This window comes from Myxine glutinosa, unplaced genomic scaffold (genome assembly GCF_964187855.1).
Source record: "Myxine glutinosa unplaced genomic scaffold, kmMyxGlut1.1 SCAFFOLD_3076, whole genome shotgun sequence".
Lineage (NCBI taxonomy): Eukaryota > Metazoa > Chordata > Myxini > Myxiniformes > Myxinidae > Myxine > Myxine glutinosa.
The window spans coordinates 1384-18815 of NW_027619169.1; the positions used below are offsets into that span (position 1 = coordinate 1384).

At 46.2% G+C, this 17432-nt stretch overlaps 1 protein-coding gene across 1 annotated transcript; it reads left to right on the forward strand.

The window, feature by feature from the left end:
* The first annotated feature begins 4132 nt into the window (after nucleotides 1-4132).
* On the forward strand, nucleotides 4133-13157 carry LOC144889360 (protocadherin 18-like). The gene is made up of 7 exons (XM_078769556.1): nucleotides 4133-4215; nucleotides 9055-9065; nucleotides 9314-9343; nucleotides 9401-9575; nucleotides 9949-10053; nucleotides 10301-10416; nucleotides 10576-13157. Exons 1-7 carry the CDS (start codon nucleotides 4133-4135, stop codon nucleotides 13155-13157), a joined length of 3102 nt encoding a protein of 1033 aa, XP_078625682.1.
* The last annotated feature ends 4275 nt before the right edge of the window (nucleotides 13158-17432 follow it).

The following is a 17432-nucleotide window of genomic DNA, read 5'->3' on the forward strand; positions in this document are numbered from 1 at the left end:
AAGCAAGATTCCCAGCAGCGATACCAGGCCCCAAAACGTGGGGTCCATGAGTGGTGCTTGGCCACAGACATGTGGTCCATATGGTGGTGCTCGGCCACAACAACGTGCGGTCCATAAGTGTGGTACCGGTCCAGGCAGGCAGCAGCGAGGGTGCGGGCACACAACTGCGGCGCCTGCACGCTTTCCCCTCAGTGCCCAGAGAGCACGGTCCATAGGTGGGGAAGGAAGACAAAGCAGAGTTAGCGGGGTGCAAGGGCGCAAGAGTACACATCACCACAAGGTAATGCAGAGGTGAGGTGCGCAGGAGAGCGAGCGGAGAAAGCTCGTCCCTACCGTACGTCCCCCCCCCCCCCTGTCACCTAATCTACCCTTGCCCCTTACCCCGTATTTACACAATTTACAAATCCGTCGCTATCGTCTTGTCTTCCCCATATCTCCCCTAATCCAAATTCATCAACAATCCCTCCACCAAATTTGCCATCAATCAATTTATCATCAATCCCTCCTAAGGAGGAAGAGATGGAATAACAAGCACAATGTCACCCCCACGTCATGATGCGTCTTACTATTCCAAACATTTGCACAACCCGGTGGTGTGGAGTATTGTCACCTTGGTGAGTGGATGTAGATGGTGCGAAGAGATTCCAATGCTAACTACCTTCTAAATGACTTTAACACTCTTTACTCTACCCGGGGTCTTTCCCTGCCAAACCATTGGCCATCTTACACTATGTCGTTCGAAAAACCGAACTCCCATTGACCAAACTGTGGTGCTCACCAATTTGGGATCTCACTCCCCCGATTCTACTCCCTGTGCCCTCGCACAATTTCCGGGCTGGGTCGCGTGGCGCTCCCAGCAGGTCCACTCACCTGCACACCTCCGCCACTGTAGTCATCTCCGAGCTTACCTGCTCCTTACCCTAGCCTACCTGGGGAAGGCCCTCTGGTGCTCCCACCCCCTACCACCCTCTCTGGCGTCGGGCTACCTGGGTCCGTCCTCTGGATCTTCGGGCCCCATTGAACAACTCTACTGGGTCCCAGAGCCTACCTGCGGCCTCACCTGGCCGACATACTAACAGTGTCGGAGTGCTCAACCAATCACACTCACTAACAGGCCACACGCCCAGCCAATTGACTCCACTAATGCACCCAACACAACACTTCCGTGCAACTACCCGCACCACAGATGCCAATATCCAACCACAATTTACCTACTCCCTCTACCTACTTTTAAACTACCCTCCCCGGGTACTCGTGAAGGGGTCCATCTTCCCCATCCACTCCTTTCGCACCAACCACTCCACTCCACATATTCCACACTACTCACTCTACACCATCCATTCCATCCATTCCATACTCCATTGATTCCATACCATCTATTCCATACTCCATTTATTCTATGCTCCATTCACTCCAGACCATCTATTCCATACTCCATTTACTCCAGACCATCTATTCTCCATTTACCTGTACTTCACTTGCACACCTGTGCCCACACACCCGGTGGCACTTGCACGCTCCTTCCCTCCAGGACCATTCACTCAATACAATACACTCAACTCAATGCACTCAACTCAATGCAGCATTCAGAATCATTGGAATCTCCCGCGATGAAGCTAACTCCAAGGGCCTCTCACTCACTCACCGCAGGCAGGTTGGTGGTCTTTCCGTCTTCTACCGACTCCTCTCTGGCCTTGCCCCCCCAGCTCTCTCTGGGCTCTGTCCCGCAAATATTCCTACAGGTCGCACAAGATCTGCCTGCAACCCTCTTATGGTTAAACTGCCAAAATCAAGACTCTCTGCTCACCTTCACTCCTCTTTTCTCCCACCTCTGGAACAAACTCCCTCACTCTCTTCAATCCCACTCCACCCTCCAAGTCTTTAAAACAGCTGTTCACCACCATCTCTTATCTTCCCCCATCCAAAACCTTGATCTTTTCTACCCCCGCTAATTTCACCCCAATTCCACTTTTTTGAAATACCAACTTCTGTCCAGGAAGTCCCTGGTGTCCTTGTGTTTTATACTTCTCCCTCCCCCCCCCCCCCCCTTCCCATGCCTCCTCCCCCCGGGCCCTCTCCCTTCCACACATCTCCCTGCTCTCGGATGTTGTGTTTGTGTGCTTCCCTTTCTCTCCCCGTCTTGTCTTCCGCTCCCTCTTTTTGGGTATTTTGTTTGTCTGGTTGATTTGTTTGTGAAGTAAATGTTAGCTCTTTCACGAGCCTCGATTCAGTATACAAAAAAAAAAAAAAAAAAAAAAAAATCATGCCAATCATCATGCTCACCACAAATACATAGCATCATCTAAGCTGACTACTCCCTTCTAAGATTCGTGCTTCCCAGTCGCCCCTTATACTATTGCACAACCCACGTCATTATCATCCACTAATCTGCTACGTCCCCTCTACAGGTACAATGTCGCTACTTAAATCTAAAGTTACCTATGGTCATTTCTAAACCCTAACATTATAACCTAACCCTCCCGGGCTAGTTTTCACAGCCATACCCCATAAATCCGATAGCTCCTTTGCTGTCCGATGTGAGGGATGGTAGGGATACCACCCCTCGACACTGGGTATCAATATTTCCAACCATCACTATTCCCAATTTCGCTCACTAGTAATTTCATTTTCAAATCCCTATTACCAATTTCAAATCACTACATCGGGTATCAATGCAAAACAAAACACTATCATCATCACAGTCCGCTATATCTGAGCCTCCTCGGTACGTCCATGTGTTCTTTACAGATCGGCTTCGCAAAGCCAAGCAATGCATACGGGTGGTTTGGTCTACTGCAGGTTGGGTCCGTCCGGCATTCGATTCAGGGGAGGAGGTTTCGTCGGGCCAAGGTTCAAAGCACCATCCCGGCGCGGGGCCTTGCGCTCCCAAGCGCGGTGGGCCAGCCTTGCCCGGGTGGAGCGCCGCCACCACAAGGGGGCGCAGTTCCGACCCCTCCTACCTTCCCTCGAACCGGGCCGGTCGCCTTGCCCGGCAAAGCTCGGATGCGACCGTGCAGGGTGGGGCCCGGCCCGAATCGTGCATGACGCTCCGAACAGGAGCGACGTGACACCGATCCCCGCCGGCTCCCGCAGCCCACAACGCCCGGCACGGACCGGGGGCTCGCGTCAGCTATACGTCGGCCTAACTGCTGCCCCAGTCAACGTCGATGCCTTACTCGCATGCTCACATCCACACGCGACCCCTTTTACACTCTCCACACCCGGCGCTCCAATGCCGCTCGTACATCCCACACACTTTGTCACAGCACTCGCTCGTGCATACCCCTTTCTTACGCTCTCTGTTACGCACCACTCCTCTCGTGCACCTTCTCATGCACTCATCCTACTCGCACACTCCATCGCACACCACTCCTCTGTTACGTACTCTGTAACACTCACCACGGGTGTGCACTCCTGCACATACCCACTCACGCGCTCCGATGTGCCCTGCCGCACACGAGCCACAACCAACTCAGGTGTGCCTCCTCGCACCCGCTCCTCATCCATCTCACTCTCCGTGTCACTCTCATCACACATACACTCCGACGTGCATTCTGGCTCGCACTCGGTTTCACTTCCATACTTTGTAACACACTCACTCTTCGACGCACACTTTTTCCTCACACGCGTTCCATTTTCTCTCACACAGCGCACCACGGACCTCCCACAAACGCCTGCGGTATGCTGGGATCCCTAGTGCGCGAAAATTCTTTTTGCGCCAAACATTCTCCCGCAAAATCTTTTTGCACCACATACCACCTTACTCACCTTTGGGATCCTCCTCTCCACACGCACCTGCAAATCTTTATAAGGATGAGCAAGTACGGCATCAGGATGTGAATTCAGACTTTGTACACATTCCATCACTTTCTCCGATTCCATTCCTATCTCTGCCGTCTCTCCAATCCCAATTTCAACTACAACCATTTCATTCTGAATTAATTCTTTTTCCGCCGCTGCACCTGAATTTGCCCTGTCCAATTCGGCGGCCGTCGGGTTTTTCACACCCCGTGTCGCGATTTCTATCCCGGTCCACCAGGCTGTGCTTTGCTCACCCTCGCTCACCCCACGCTTCTCAAACTGCACTACCTCGTCGCGTACCGATGCGCCTTTCTCGCTCGACATGCGATTAATGCTCTTCCCACATTCTTTTATCTGGCCACCTATTTTGTTTCCACACTCTTCAATTAGATTTCCCGATTGCTCCCCCCCCCAGCATCTATCTTATCATTTAGCTTTTCCAATCCATTCAGGATTTGCGCCATGAGGGCGTGCATGTCGAAGCTCGCTGGTACAGCGGGCTCGGCTACCGCAGCCACGTGCGAGGCGCCACCATCTTGTGCACCTGCAACCCCCACTGTTACACCTTCTTCAACCCCCTCTTCCATTACTCCCACTGCCTCCCTGTGGTCCTGGGTTGACTCTAACCCCTCTTCTATCTCCCCCACCGGCATCCGACCGCCTTGTTAATTCATGGCACGATTATAATTTGGATATTATAATAAAATTTTGGCCGCTCGTAATTTTGACCAAATTTTTTTTCCGATGGATTAAAAATTTGGTTCGGGCTTCAAATCCCACTCCTGACACCAATTGTTGCGGATCTCGGAGTACGGCACTCCCCTTACCGAGGGAGGGTTAATCCCCTCGTCTATTAAGCTGGCCGGCTCCGGTCCTGGAGCAATGACGTCACTTCCGGTCAGCGCTGAATAGGGTAGTAGGCCAATTGTTCCTATTACCTAATTACCAGCGCCTTCCGGTAAGCAAGGAAATGAGCCCCTCCCGAGCCGCGGCTGTAATGGACACGCCGAGCGAAGCGAGCCACGACTCAGGCCGTTAACAAAAGGACTAAACCCGATTATAGCGGTTGGCCAAATCGTGCCACAGGTACTCAATGGGGAAAAGACTAAGACGATCGCCACGAGAGGAAGCCAAGAAGACGAAGGGTAAAGGAAGAACAAATATGATTTATTACTATCTACAAGAGGAAACGAAAGAAGGGAATATACAAGGAGAGGAAATTAAAGGACATAGGGCAACCTTAGACACTCTTATATAACACGCCCCTGACAATACAGACAGACTGACACGAATAGGGAATGGCAGGAAGGAATGGCTGGAAGGGGGAGAAGGTCCAAGCAGATGGCAGGGCAGGAAGGTCCGGGCAGATGGCACAGCGTCGAGGTCCGCTCCAGGTCGCGCTCCGGTCCATGCTCCGGGCTTGAGGTGAAACCCGGCGGCAGCTGCACGTATCGGTTTCACGCGATCGGACAATGCGAATATATTGCGGTATTGTCGCCATCAATGGGCCCACTTTCCTGCCTTACGACTCGTCGTGTTCATCTGCTGCCTCTCTCTCCACTCTTTTCTTCGGTGAAAGGGCTTGCGCTCCCACTTTTATTGGAAGCCTCGCATATTAAGCCGCGTCAGCTTTGCTCCGCCTACCCGTGAACACGCCTCGGCCCGGATTGGTCACAAGGGTTCATTTGTACCTCCCCTCATGACGCGTCGATGGGGCCACGCCTGTGTTCCTGGCCGCTCATCCCTTTTCCTCCCACTCTGACCACGTGCGTAATGGCGGCTTGGGGCCAGCTAACAAACCAAAATGGCAGCGAACGCTGCAATACAGCTACTGGCACTTTGAAGAGAGAGAGATGATTGGGGATAATTGAAGGGGGCTATCTTATTTGATTAATACAACGCAGATTCAAATATTGGAAACAGATCCTTAACTGAAACACATATTAATGAAATAACTAAAGAAGAATCTATGGTGTCCTACGTGTTGCAATATGACCGAACTAGGGTGCGACCTTTACAAAGGGGGATACTTACAATAATTATTATTTTACAAAGGGAAGGTTCTAAGACCTACAGTCATGTGAAAAAGTAAGTACACCCCATGTAAAGTTTTGACTTTTTCAACATATTTCAAGACACAGCTATTTGATCTTCATTTCAACAATATTGATAGATAAAGGTGATATAATATAACAAATATCATGAAAAATTTACATTTTATAGTCCATTGTATAATTTAAGTAAAGATAAATGCAAATTTCGCATGTGGAAAAAGTAAGTACACCCTTGGCTCTAATAGATGGTATTGCCCCTTTTGGCAGTAACAACCTCAAGGAGGCGATTCTTATAACTGTCTACCAGTCTCTGACATCGACTGGGAGTAATTTTTGCCCTCTCCTCCATGCAGAATTCTTTCAGCTGTGCGATGTTTGAGGGGTTTCTTGCATGCACAGCTCGTTTCAAACCCCCCCACAACATCTTGATGGGATTTAGATCCGGGCTTTGACTTGGCCATTCCAGAACCATCCATTTCTTTCTTTTCAGTCATTCCTTGGTGGATATACTGGTATGTTTAGGGTCATTGTCATGTTGCAAGGTCCACCTTCGGTTGGGCTTCAACTTTCCGACAGATGGCCTCACATTATCCGAAAGCACCCTCTGGTACAATGAAGAATAAATAGTGGATTCTATGATGGTGAGCTGTTTAGGCCCTGATGCAGCAAAGCTGCCCCAAATCATAATATATCCACCACCATGCTTTACAGATGGTGTCAGGTTCTTGTGGTCAAATGCTGTCTTTGGTTTTTGCCAAACATGCCTTCTGGTACTGTGGCCAAATAGCTCTACCTTTGACATCTGTCCAGAGCACATTGTTCCAGAAGTGCTGGTCTTTGCCTAGGTGTTCATTGGCAAACTTTAGTCTTGCCCTGATGTTCTTTGTGGACAGCAAAGGTTTCCTCCTGGCACACCTCCCATGTAGATCAAATTTGTGCAGCCTCTTTCTAATGGTAGACTCATGCACTTTGACATCAACAGTGGCAAGAGCTACCTTTAGGTCCCGTGATGACATTCTGGGGTTCTTAGAGATTTCTTGCAGCATCTTGCGGTCTGCTCTCGGGCTGAACTTGCTGGAATGGCCTGGCCTGAACAAGTTGGCAGTTGTTTGGAATTCTTCTCCATTTGCAGATGATCTTCCAGACAGTCGAATGATTGATTTCAAATAGTTTGGAGATCTTTTTAAATCCCTTCCCAGACTCGTAGGCATCTATAACCTTCTTTCTGAAGGTCTCAGAGAGCTCTTTTTATCTAGGCATGGTGAAGCCGCACACTTCAACAACAAAGAGCAAACCAAACTAAATGTCTGAGGTTTAAATAAGACAGGTTCCTCCAAGATCCTCTCTAACGATGTTCTAATCATTTGCACATGAGCTGGTGCACCTGATTCTAATTTTAGGTATTTGAAGTAGTGATAAATGTCAGGGTGTACTTACTTTTTCCACATGCGAAATTTGCATTTATGTTTATTTAAATTATACAATGGACTACAAAATGTAAACGTTTCATGATATTTGTTATATTATATCACCTTTATCCATCAATATTACATATACAGTCACGTGAAAAAGTAAGTACACCCCATGTAAAGTTAAGACTTTTTCAACATATTTCAACATACAGCTATTTGATGCTCATTTCAACAATATTGACAGATAAAGGTGATATAACATAACAAATATCATGAAACTTTACATTTTGTCGTCCATTGTATAATTTAAATAAAGATAAATGCAAATTTCGCTTGTGGAAAAAGTAAGTACACCCCTACATTTATCACTACTGCAAATACCTAAAATTAGAATCAGGTGCACCAGCTCAGGTGCAAATGATTAGAACATCGTTAGAGAGGATCTTGGAGGAACCTGTCTGATTTAAACCTCAGACATTTTGTTTGATTTTCTCTTTGTTGTTGAAGTGTGCGGCGTCACCATGCCTCGATCAAAAGAGCTCTCTGAGGCCTTCAGAAAGAAGGTTATAGATGCCTACGAGTCTGGGAGGGGATTTATAAAGATCTCCAAACAACATGAAATCAATCGTTCGACTTTCCGGAAGATCATCAACAAGTGGAGAAGATTCCAAACAACTGCCAACTTGTTCAGGCCAGGCCGCTCCAGCAAGTTCAGCCCGAGAGCAGACCGCAAGATGCTGAAAGAAGTCTTTAAGAACCCCAGAATGTCATCACGGGACCGACAGGTAGCTCTTGCCACTGTTGATGTCAAAGTGCACGAGTCTACCATTTGATTTACATGGGAGGTGTGCCACGACGAAACCTTTGCTGTCAAGACAGAACATCATGGCAAGACTAAAGTTTGCTAATGAACACCTTGGCAAAGTCCAGCACTTCTGGAAGAATGTGCTCTGGACAGATGTGTCAAAGGTAGAGCTATTTGGCCACAGTACCAGAAGACATGTTTGGCGAAAACCAAAGACAGCATTTGACCACAAGAACCTGATACCAACTGTAAAGCATGGTGGTGGAAATATTTTGGTGTGGGGCAGCATTGCTGCATCAGGGCCGGTGCAGCTCACCATCATATAATCCACTATAAATTCTTCATTGTACCAGAGGGTGTTTGAGGATAATGTTTGTGAGGCCATCTGTCGGCAAGTTGAAGCTCAAACGAAGGTGGACCTTGCAACATGACAATGACCCTATATGTACCAGTAAATCCACTAAAGGAATGGCTGAAAAGAAAGAAATGGGGTGTTCTGGAATGGCCAAGTCAAAGCCCGGATCTAAATCCCATCGAGATGTTGTGGGGGGATTTGAAACGAGCTGTGCATGCAAGAAACCCCTCAAACATCGCACAGCTGAAAGAATTCTGCATGGAGGAGTGGGCAAAAGTTTCTCCCAGTCGATGTCAGAGACTGGTAGACAGTTATAAGAAACGCCTACTTGAGGTTGTTTCTGCCAAAGTGGGCAATACCACCTCTTCGAGACAAGGGTGGTCTTACCTTTTCCACATGCGAAATTTGCATTTATGTTTATTTAAATAATACAATGGACGACAAAATGTAAATGTTTCATGATATTTGTTATATTATATCACCTTTATCTATCAATATTGTTCAAATGATCAAATAGCTGTATGTTGAAATATGTTGAAAAAGTCCAAACTTTACAAGGGGTGTTCTTACTTTTTCACGTGACTGTATATGTATAGATCGCAATTTCACTGCTAACACTGTATGCAGTACTTTAAAAGGTAGCATAAACCGATAAATATTCAAAGGCTTTACAGTTGTCAAGCATCGACTGCAGAGGGTTGTAGATGAAAGCCATCCATTGCGTTACTAGTCTGGGCAAGTGAAGAAAAACTTTATTTTTTACCTTCAGAATTAGAATGAAACGTTTCTCAATGCAAAAAAGCAGGGCAATTGAAAACGTTTTCTGCCATCACGTGAATTTCTTATTTGCTGTTTCTTTCAACTTGTTTCACTAATATGCTTTTAGGAAACGCTTTAGTGAGTAAGCCAAACACCGGTGCGTTTCGATCGCTCTTTAAATGAAAGTTGCGCGTTTTCACTGAACGGCTTCCAGCACACGCCAGATGGTCTGAAGCGTGCCAGATTCTAGACGACCCCCACAGCCAGAGCTCCCCACGTGTGCAGAGCCGCCAGTTGCCGATGCTTCTCGCTCCGCTGCTCTTCAATAGGCAGCCCCTGCGAAAGCGCAAAAAACGGCGCAGGAGGAGGCGCGCCCTTTCGCCGCACCAGTAGACTTGCGCGTCTGCCTTCCCTGCGTGCAACCATGGCGCCAGATTTGGAGGTTGGGGTGTCGGGAAGAAAAGAGGGGGGCAGGATCGTAAGGGGGTGGGGTGCTGCCAAATAAAGGGGAGATACATGGATATTGGGTATGAGATTGTGGGCAGTGAAGAAGATCTAGGGGCCCCAGGGGTATAGCAGAGCTGGCCAGTTTGAGAGCAAACGAAATGTCTCTGCAGACTCTGTAAATGAGTAATGGCTTTCCTTAATTCTGATGGATAAACCGTGCAGATGCACCACTAACAACTTCACTGGATTTTAAAACCGAGAACCTTTGGCCACGAAATTTGGATCAAATTGTTCATTAACAATGTTGCTCCACAGCCTCCGCCAGTTAAATAATCTTCCAGTCGAAATGGAAAAGATTGTTGGAGAAACCAAGGAACCCTCATTCCGACGGACTTGGCAAACACTCATATGTATAGACAAGTATCCCACGGTCGAGAGAGTTTGCCAACACATTAGCCGACAAGTATAATCCTATAATGATATAATGCTTTAAGAAAGGCGGGCAGAGTGGCCCATATAAATGGGAGATAATTTAAATTTGAATAAAGGCAATATGTTAGGTTGTAAATTATATAAGGTCTTTATGTTGGATTATTTAGCAAGTGAATGGATGGGGGCGTGGAAACACACACTGAGGCTCCTTATTGGTTTCAGCTAATCCCAGCAGGCCAGTGATTGGTGAGCGGGAAAGTTTGGTTCAGAGACTTAAAAGTCTGTTATCCAGTTTGAGTTGCAGATGTTCCAGGAACTTTGGGTTTAAGGCATATGAGGGCTTTGGGGAAAGTTTGTTTACCTTTATTAAAATAAACTTATCTACTGTAAAAAAAGAAGAAGAAGAAGAAGAAACAATCGTGGAATAATTAACGTTATTATTCATATTAAAATAATTGTTCAAACTTTTGACAATTGATTTAAATGGAGATTTACTTTTTCTTCAATTAGTGTCCCAAGTGGCTGAGACATTCACTTGCTTCACAGGTGTAATTCGAACTCAAACGAATCGATCTTTTCAACTTCAGTTTCAGAAGAACTTCGGAGACCGCTTGTCGTCGCGGGGTGAAATGCGTCCGCTCGCCTTTTTGCTGCTCTGGTTCACCTCCGCCAGAGCTTTCACCGTTCACTACTCCATACCGGAGGAACAGCGACCCGGGACGTTCGTGGGGCGATTGAGCGACGCTCTCCGCTCACGTCTACCCGAGACGTCTCCTGGCCGCTTTCGCCTCATGCGGAGCGACGCGCTCTCGCTCCTGCATCTCCGGGAGGAGGATGGAACCATCAGCACCAGGGACATCATTGATCGGGAGGGACTCTGCGGGCTGTCTCCCACTTGCTTCATACGCTTCGATGTGCTCTGCCTGCTGCCGGGAGACGCTTTCCGCCTGGTTCACGTAGACGTGGAGGTTATGGACGTGAACGATCATTCCCCAAGGTTTGCTCGGCCGGTGCAACACGTTGAGCTCGCGGAGAGCGCGGCTGTTGGAGCTCGGGTCCCCCTAGAAGCGGCGCACGACCGAGATGTTGGTGGCAACGGTCTACGCTTGTACGCCTTGCCTGAGAATGATTATTTCGGGTTGGCCATGCGCACAGCGGTTGATGGGTCCAAGCATGCAGAATTGGTACTTGAAAAGGAACTCGACCGAGAGTCTATCGCTAGCTATGACCTGGTGCTTACAGCGTGGGATGGTGGGCAGCCACCACTAAGCTGTTCGACTTTACTCCGAGTCACCGTGTTAGATGCAAACGACAACGTGCCGATGTTTTCCCGGACAACGTACACCGTGAGTGTACGTGAAGATGCTGCGCCCGGCACGACGCTGCTGTCGATGGAAGCAAGGGATGCGGATGATGGTCCCAATGGCGAGGTGGTTTATTCGTTTGGTAGTTCCGTGGACGTCGAGGTGAAACACCTGTTCTACCTGGATCCGAGTTCGGGAATGCTGAGCCTCATGGGAAACTTAGATTACGAGGCGAGATCTGAATACGAGATCGCTGTACGGGCGAGAGACATGGGTCCAAGTTCGATCCCAACTCATTGTAAAGTTCTGGTGCAGGTGGAAGATGTAAATGACAATGCCCCTGAAATAAAGCTGGACATCATTATGCATGCGGAGCAAGACACCGTGTATGTGTCCGAGGGGGCTGTATACGAGAGCTTCATCGGACTAGTGGTGGTCCTTGATAAAGATTCGGACTCGAATGGACGCACCCGTTGCCAATTGCGAGGTCATCCCCACTTCAAACTTCAGCCATACCGCAATGACTACGTCATTGTGACGAACGCAACTTTGGACCGTGAGAGTGTGGCTGAGTATTCGCTTACACTCGAGGCAGAGGATGGGGGCATTCCTGTCCACGTGGTCACCAGGACATTCATGGTCAAGATTGTAGATGAGAACGACAACGCTCCTCGCTTCCAACAAATGCTATACGAGGCATCGCTAATTGAAAACAATCCTGCGGGAGCTTATATCACCAGTGTAACGGCACGAGATGTGGATAGCGACAACAACGGTATGATCGCCTATAACGTTGTTGAGAAGTTCCTCGAAGGGACGGCCCTTTCATCCTACGTGTCCATTGACCCCGCGAGTGGAGCACTGTACGCACTACGTCCCATGGATTTTGAGCGTCTCGGCCGCCTGGAATTCCAAGTGCAGGCAAGAGACAACGGCAACCCCCCTCTTGTAAGCAATGCCACAGTCATCTTGCAAGTTGTGGATGAAAACGACAATCTACCGGTCATCACGCACCCACCGATGTATAACGGCACTGCACAGGTATTGGTGTCACCATACGCAGGTCCCGGATATCTGGTCACTGTACTGAGAGCTACGGATAGAGATTCGTCGATGAATGGCAATCTTGTTTACAGCGCACAACATGGCAGTGAGAACAAACTTTTCCACGTGGACAGCACAACTGGAGAGATATTCACGAGCGCCATTTTCAGATTGGAGGAGGTGGCCAGGCGACAATTATTGAGTCTTGTCGTTTGCGACCGAGGAACTCCACCACTCTCCGCGACTGCGTTATTGGAAATTCTTCTGGCGGAGGCTGCAGAATCTAGCTCTGATGGAGGTGCACCCAGAGATGCTTTCAGCCAAATGGACAACTCCAGGATGGCCGTAGTGGCACTTGGAGCAGCTTGCGTTCTTGCCCTTCTCGCGGTGATTGCGGTGTTGTCCACACGCAGCCACAATCTGCGGAAAGTGTGTGGTGTATCTCGCCCGCCTTCCCGAGATTGTGAAAATATTCCCTGCGATTCCCAAGAGGCATTTCCAGCAGCCAACCCATCTACAGGCGACTCCGAGATGTCGTATTCCAAGGGCACCATCGACAAGAGTGACATTGTAATGGTCGTCACAGACGAGATAACCAAAGGGAAGACGAGTAGCCAGAAACAAGGATTAGACCCCCGCTTGCTCTCTGCTCCACCTGGAGCAGGTACCCTACAGTTGGAGTGCTGTGAAACGTCCGCACCCCCAGCTGAGGTACTTCCACTTCCACCTATGCAATTATTATGACCACCTGCAAACGGTACCTGTATAAAAACATCGTTTCACCTTTCTTCTCAAATTTAATGATTTATAGAACGAGCAGGTTATTTTATAGGAGGAGTCTATTTATTACGTATGAAAATATTGCGGTATTTCTGATCCTACTCCTCCGCTCACCACATATTCCCTGTGCATACCTACCCCTTCCCTCTATTTAACCCTTTTTGGTTTCTTGTTAACCTCTTTCTCCACACCTCCCACACCTTTCTACTCACCTACTCTTTTTGATCCTCCCCCATTTCCACTTTATTACCTCCACCACCGAAGGTTGATGGAGGTTATGTTTTCACCCCTGTCTATTTGTGAACAGGATATCTCAAAAAATTGTGGATGGATTCGGACGAAATTTAGTGGACAGGTTGGGTGTGTGACAAGAATGAAATAATTAGATTTTTATTAAGATATGAATCCAGATCTGGATATGAGAATTTTTAAAGTGATTCTTCACCACTGAGAGATAGGGCAAAAACCGATATATAGCACGATATCTCAAAAAATTGTGGACAGATTCGGAGAACATTTGGTGGACAGGTTGTGTGTGTGACAAGGACGAATTGATTCAATCCTGCTGAAGATTCGATTCTGGATCCGGATCAGAGAGTTTCTAAGTGATTCTTCACCAATGAGTGAAAGGGCTAAAACCGATATATAGCACGATATCTCAAAAAGTTGTGGACGACTTATGACAAAACCTGGTAGATAAGTTGGGTAAGTGACGAGAACAAACCAATTAGATTTTGGTTCAGGTCCGAATCCAGATCTGACCTATCAGTGGGATACAAAACGTAAACTGTTCAGCCTCTACCAAGTTCCGTTCTAGTTACCCTCGCCAGAGGAGAGGGTATTGCATTTGAGTCCGTTTTTCTGTATGTTTGTTTGTCTGTCTGTTTGTTTGTCTGTTTGTCTGTCTGTCTGTCTGTTTGTCTGTCTGTCTGTTTACTTGTCTGTTTGTCTGTTTGTCTGTCTGTCTGTCTGTCTGTCTGTCTGTTTGTCTGTCTGTTTGTCTGTCTGGTTGTCTGTCTGGTTGTCTGTCTGTCTGTTTGTCTGTCTGTCTGTTTGTCTGTTTGTTTGTGTTTGTTTGTCCACACAGAATAAATATGATTTTCTCTGCAACCGTTGGTCCGATTGTCAGGAAATTTTCACCATGGGTGCACCTTCTCCCTCCTGTAGAATTTTTAATGATAATTATGACGTCATAGGTCACGTGGTCCGGGCGCCATCTTTAAAAAACGAAAAATTTTGCACCTCTATATCTCCGAAAATGCTGCATAGTAAAAATTGAGACATGGCTCATTATAAAGAACACTCCATGGGGAATAAAATATGTTAATGCTAATATCGTAGGCACCTCCATTATGACGTCATAATTCGACAAGTACAAAACTTCATCTGATCAAGATGAAATTTCTTGAGCGTAATCTCGGGATAAATTGGTGGGAAAAAAATAATGATGACTTCATTGGTGACGTGGTTCGGCCGCCATATTTGTTTTAACATAAAAGTCTTAAAAACCACTAAAAACACATCTAATACTGATGAGGGTCTGCAATCTCCGATTGCTCTTTCTTGTTTTCAATTGTAATTTTATCAAAGCACCACTATCACCCCAACCCGAATGCATATAATAAAGAGAAGGCAACCATATGGCATTTTGATTAGGCTGTCAGACCATATTACTTACTATTACAAATTAACCAGCATCATCGTTATACAGAATAAAAGGTCGTGTCCCTTAATTTCCCGGTCACTTCTTCTGTAGTTGATACTTAATGTGCATATGTTAGTTATGGAGTACAAAACCTTTCCTCTCGCCATTGTTTGTCGAAATCACTTTTTTAAATTCACAATTGTGTCTCGTTTAATAATCTGCTGCGGGAGACTAACTCCAATCTTCGACCATTTGGTTACAAAAAATAAAGTTCTTCTTCACCTGCAGGAGACTTCTCACCTTAGATAGTCAGTGAATGCCCTATTATTGCTGCGTGTATGCTGTAGAGAAGAAGTGGTTTCTGTCTATTTTCACGATGATCTCATGAACCATCATCACATCTCCTCTTCTTCATCGGTAGAACAACGATTGCATATTAAAAGTGTCCTTTTTATCCTTTATTGATCTCATCTCCCTCCACTTCTCACCCTACACTCAGAATAGTTATAATTAATTGAGCCGTTTATTTTCCATACTCTGTACAAGGGTATGTAGAAATAAATAATAATTCACATGTGATTGTGTGTAACACAGAGTATTGGGCAATAATGGACAAAATATTGAAATACAAGAATTGTTCAAACACCACGAGGGGTGTATTTTATGCTATAGATCTAGACATATTGGGATATGAGAAAGTGCTACATGAAATTAATATAATTCAGCACCGTACTTTTATTATTTTGTTTAAATTACGTTCACTATCCCACACACGCGAAGGGAAATGTGGGGTTAAGCAATTGGTTCACTTCTGTCTATCTGTCTACAAATGTCAGATTATGATCGAGGAACAACTTGATTTCAATTGAATGTTATAATTTGAACAAGATTTCGGAACTTTGGCTCTGAATTCGACCCGAAAGCGCATGCACAGAGAAGTGAGATAATTTATTTATTCCATCTGTCTGTCTGGAAGTCAAACAAAATGGAAAATTATTCCAAACTAGAAACTTGCTGTTTTTAAGGATGTCATAAAAGACACAAACAACAGGAATGAATAACTAATGCAATATGTTAAATAAGGTGGTGTAAAAGATGCTGCATCAACGGCGGTAAACTTCCGGAATTGTTTTTTTCACCACCTTTAAAATATTTATTTTATTTCAGTTGCATTATAGACTTGAAAACAAGAATACAAATCACCTTTTTAGCAATTTCAAAACCCTTCCGTGTTGCAGTTTGTTTTTACGATATTTCTCAACAGGTATCGCAGATTCTCACCATCCTTCGCCAAGGGAATTATCGACCGCGTCCAAGTTTCCGAGGGAACAAGAACTGCGGCAGGATCAGGTTTGTGGTATAATGTTAAACATCGATATCAAGAAAATTACAGTCACGTGAAAAGTAAGTACACCCCATGTAAAGTTTTGACTTTTTCAACATATTTCAACATACAGCTATTTGATCTTCATTTCAACAATATTGATAGATAAAGGTGATATAACATAACAAATATCATGAAAGATTTACATTTTGTAGTCCATTGCATAATTTAAATAAACATAAATGCAAATTTTGCATGTGGAAAAAGTAAGTACACCCCGACATTTATCACTACTTCAAATACCTAAAATTAGAATCAGGTGCACCAGCTCAGGTGCAAATAATGAGAACATCGTTGGAGAGGATCTTGGAGGAACATGTCTTATTTAAACCTCAGGCATTTCGTTTGGTTTGCTCTTTGTTGTTGAAGTGTGCGGCGTCACCATGCCTAGATCAAAAGAGCTCTCCGAGGCCTTCAGAAGGAAGGTTATAGATGCCTACGAGTCTGGGAAGGGATTTAAAAAGATCTCCAAACAATTTGAAATCAATCATTCGACTGTCCGGAAGATCATCTACAAGTGGAGAAGATTCCAAACAACTGCCAACTTGTTCAGGCCAGGGCGCCCCAGCAATTTCAGCCCGAGAGCAGACCGCAAGATGCTGAAAGAAGTCTCTAAGAACCCTAGAATGTCATCACGGGACCTACAGGTAGCTCTTGCAACTGATGATGTCAAAGTGCACGAGTCTACCATCAGAAAGAGGCTGCACAAATTTGATCTACATGGGAGGTGTGCCAGGAGGAAACCTTTTCTGTCCAGAAAGAACATCAGGGCAAGACTAAAGTTTGCCAATGAACACCTAGGCAAAGACCAGCACTTCTAGAACAATGTGCTCTGGACAGATGAGTCAACGGTAGAGCTATTTGGCCACAGTACCAGAAGACATGTTTGGCGAAAACCAAAGACAGCATTTGACCACAATAACCTGATACCAACTGTAAAGCATGGTGGTGGAAATATTATGGTTTGGGGCAGCTTTGCTGCATCAGGGCCTTGGCAGCTCACCGTCATAGATTTCACTATGAATTCTTTGTTGTACCAGAGGGTGCTTGAGGATAATGTGAAGCCATCTGACGGAAAGGTGAAGCTCAACCGAAGGTGGACATTGCAACATGACAATGACCCTAGACATCTATCTATAATTCCAGTAATCTCTGTGTGTCTGTCTGTGTGTCTGTGTGTCTGTGTGTCTGTGTGTCTGTGTGTTTGTCT